General features: G+C 47.1%; 1 protein-coding gene across 1 annotated transcript; it reads right to left on the reverse strand.

The window, feature by feature from the left end:
* Positions 1 to 945, reverse strand: LOC105985685 (olfactory receptor 1D2-like). The gene has a single exon (XM_013016319.1). It carries the CDS (start codon positions 943 to 945, stop codon positions 1 to 3), a length of 945 nt encoding a protein of 314 aa, XP_012871773.1.
* Positions 946 to 4,105: the final 3,160 nt, after the last annotated feature.

Below are 4,105 nucleotides of genomic sequence, written 5' to 3' on the forward strand. Positions count from 1 at the left end.
TTACCCCCTTGTGAGCCCCTGACAGGGCTTCCTCACAAGCCTTCCCAGCGCCCAGTGCATATCCTTGTTCCTCAGGCTGTAGATGAAAGGGTTCATCATGGGGGTCACCACAGCATACATCACCGTGGCTACCGAATCCTTCAGGGAGTAGGTGTGGAGGGGCTGCAGATACACCATACACAGTGTCCCATAGAAGAGAGAGACCACAGCCAAATGGGAAGCACAGGTGGAGAAGGCTTTGTACTTGTTAGAGGCTGATGGGATTCTGAGGATGGCTCTGATGATCCAGACATAGGACAGGATCATGAACCCAAAGGGAACGAGGAAGACCAAGCAGCCTGTGACAATCAGCGCCAGGTGGTTGACTTGGGTGTTGGAACATGCAAGCCTCAACAGGACGTACATCTCACAGAAGATGTAGTGGATTTTCCGAGATCCACAGAAGATCACCCTGGTCATGAGGAGGGTGTGGATGAGGCCATAGAGGACAGACAGGACCCAGCACAGGGCGAGGAGAGAGACACAGAGCTTAGGGCTCATGGCTGTGGTGTAGTGAAGGGGGCGGCAGATGGCCACGTAGCGGTCATAGGCCATCACTGCCAGGATGAGGTTGTCCAGGGCCACCAGGGAGACCAGAAAGTAGAGCTGCGTCAGACACCCGGCGTAGGAGATGGCTTTGTTCTGCGACTGAAGGTTCACCAGCATCTTGGGGATGGTGTTGGTGACAAAGAAGAGGTCCGTGAGGGAGAGGTTGGCCAGGAAAAAGTACATGGGAGTATACAGGCGTGAGTCAGAGGTGATGGCCAGGATGATGAGCACATTCCCCACCACTGTGACCAGGTACATGGACAGGAACGCCCAAAAGAGGACGGACTGCTGCTCAGGAATCTCTGAAATCCCCAGCAGGAGGAACCCAGATTCCCCACTTTGGTTGCCTCCATCCATTTCCCGATGCTTCTGCAACGTGAACATAAGCAAGTGCTCACCAAATGATCGCAATTGGTTAAGAACATGATCAGTAGGGTCAACACTTTCCTTAATAATAATAAAAAATACCTTAAGAGCTGGGCATGGTAGCTTGTGTTCCCCAGCTACTCAGGAGCTGAGGCAATAGGATTGCTGAGACAGGAGTTCAAGACTAGAGACAGGAGTTCAAGACTAGACTAGACAACACAGAGATATCCTTGTCCCCTGCCCTTCAAATTTTTTGTGGTACCTGAAATCTCCAAGATAAATACCAAGAGGCAAGAACCATCTGTTTGACTCTTCCCCAGCTCTATTGTATAAGAGATAGTTCCCTTTTTCTCTTCTTCCCTTCCTTTTCCCACCCTTCTCCCTCCGTCCCTCCGTCCCTCCCTTTCTCCCTTCCTTCCTTCCTTTGCATTTTCTTCTTTCTTTCCTTCCTTGCTTAAAAAAATTATCCTTATGTAGTTGTACAAAAGGGTATAATGCATCTGGGACAGTCTCAGCCCCTCCACCTTTCTTCCCCACCCCTCCCAACCCCACCCCTCCCCTCAAGTGGTGTGGTTCCATCCATTATCACATATATACATTGAATATAGTACCTGAATTCACCTGCCCTTCCTTTTACCATTCTCTGTCTCCACTCCCCTTCACCCCCTTTCTTAGTTCTCCCCACTTTATCCTGTTTTATTAAATAAAATTCTTGCTAAACTTCTCAAATATTTTTTTGTGGCTCGAAGGATGGAATCCAAGACATTGCGCATGGTATGCAAGTGTTCTACCACTGAGTTACCTCCCAAACCTGAACTCAAACAAGCATCCAACTATTGACTAGAGAGATAAACATGGCAAGTCTTTATGCAGTGTGATCATTCCAGAAACTTCTAGTTATGAACCTTAATTGTTGTATTATGTCTTTTTTTTGTCAGTCGTGGGCTTGAACTCAGGGCCTTGGCACTGTCCTTGAGCTTTTTCACTCAAGGCTAGCACTCTACCACTTTGGACCACAGTGCCACTTCCAGTTTCCTGGTGGTTGATTGGAAATATGTCTCACAGAGTTTCCTGCCTAGGCTGGAATCTCAGATCACAGCCTTCTGAGTAGCTAGGATTATAGGCATGAGCCACCATTACCAGGCTTCCCTGAGCCTCTTATCTCAAATTAACCACCAAAAAAGCTGGAAATAGAGCTGGGCTCTAGTGGTAGAGTGCTATCCTTGAGCAAAAAAGCAAAGGGACAGTTCTCTCTCTCTCTCTCTCTCCCACACACACACACACACACACACACACACACACACACACACACACACACACTGTTGCTTCTGAGTGAACAATTAGACCATTAAATTTGAAAATGATTTCCAATCAATTTATAGTTGACTTCCAGTGTGAGTCTATAAGAGGACTCACTCTTCAGTAAAGCTGGTGAAAATTGTAAAACAACAACAAAACCCAAATTATTTAAAACTTCTGAAAAAGATTTACAGGGAAATCGGCATGAGAACATGAATTTAAGTAGATAGATGAGAGTTGGAAGGTCTAGGCTGGCTGGATTGGCAGTGTGGGGAGGTATCCTTGGTCAGGCTCATGAACACAAGGCTCCAGGCAGGGACCTCACACTGCGGCTCTCTTCCAGGAGTTCAGCCCTGGAGAAAGGCTCTCTGTGAGAGAAGATCCCTCACTTCACACCCAACTCAGGACCTTTATCACCAAGAATTTGCTTGGGAGTAGAATCTGCCCTAACATAGTTCTTATTCTTGCCCCAAAGGAACTGACACTATTTACAACAGAGCACGGAGACAGACATGGTGCAGGCTGTGGTAGAGACAGGTGGGGGAGGGTTGTGATGGGACTGTCTAGGCTGGAGGTGAACTAGAGAGAATGAGGAGGGGAAACCTCAGCCACTAACTGCAAGCAAGCAAACAAAATCAAATACTGCAAAAGAGTCAATTTTGATTGGATTAGTTCCTTCCTTTCCCTTTCCCTTTCTCCTTCCTTCTTTTGCTACTTCTCCCTCCCTCTCCTTCTCCTTCATCTCCTTTCCTTTCTTTTTTTGGGGTTTTTGCCCTAGAGAATCGCTGAACTGATACACTATTGGGCTGCAGTGGGTGGCGTTTACCACGGGAAGGGGCGTGGTCAGGGAAGGTAGGCCGGAGAGCTCTTCCAATACCGACAGTGACTTTAGACTGAGCCCTAAATGAGTCAAGAAAAATGAGCCCCAGAAGAGGAGACTGGCACCTCTGAACTGCTACAGTACATTATCTAAAATGCCCAGATCCCAGCAAAATTCTTAGGCTTGGAAGGAACCAGGAGGAACATCTCCAACATAGTGGGAGATGTTTGCCTAGCATATTCAAATTCCTGTTTGATCCCTAGCATGGCAAAACACAACACAACCCCCACCAAGCCCCCAAACCCCAACAAAAGGCCCTGAAGTGCAACTCATGGGAAAAGAAAAAAGTACAGGAATGAATTATCCTAGGCTTTTTATACAAAAGGATAAGGGCTAGGAATTAGAGAATAAAATAGCCAGAAAGCTGGTGCTGGGTCATGCCTGTAATCTTAGCTACTCAGGAGGCTGAGATCTGAAGGTTGTGGTTCAAAGGCAGCCAGGGCAGGAAAGATTGTATGACTAATCTCCAATTAAACACCGTTGAAAATATCCAGAAGTGGAGTTGTAGCTCAAGTGGTAGAATGCTAGCCTTAAGCAAAAATCAAAGCAAAGCTAAGGGACAGTACCTAGGCTTTGAGTTCAAGCTCCAGGATGGCTCACACACACAAAACACACACACACACACACACACACACACGCGCACACACACACTCTAAAGCAGTCAGGAGCAAAGTCAGCTGCCAATGGTTCATGTCTGTACATCTAGCTACTCAGGAGGCTGAAGTCAGAAGATCAATGTTTAAAGCCAGCCCAAGAAGACACATTTGAGATACTCCTATCCCCAACTAACTAGCAAAAAGATCAAAGATGAGGTGTGGCTCAAGGGGTAGAATATCAGTCGAGCAAGAAAGCCGAGTGAGAGTGAAAGGTCTGGAATTCAAGTGCCAGTATTGATGCATGTACACACACACACACACACACACACACACACACACACGCGACTTAGGTATGTTGCCAGCAAAGGTGGCTGTG

Source organism: Dipodomys ordii, unplaced genomic scaffold (assembly GCF_000151885.1).
Source record: "Dipodomys ordii isolate 6190 unplaced genomic scaffold, Dord_2.0 Scaffold31, whole genome shotgun sequence".
NCBI lineage: Eukaryota > Metazoa > Chordata > Mammalia > Rodentia > Heteromyidae > Dipodomys > Dipodomys ordii.

What these genes read in the sequence shown, in the direction of transcription:
- LOC105985685 (XM_013016319.1), bottom strand. Translation starts at nt 945, where the DNA reads ATGGATGGAGGCAACCAAAGTGGGGAATCTGGGTTCCTCCTGCTGGGG.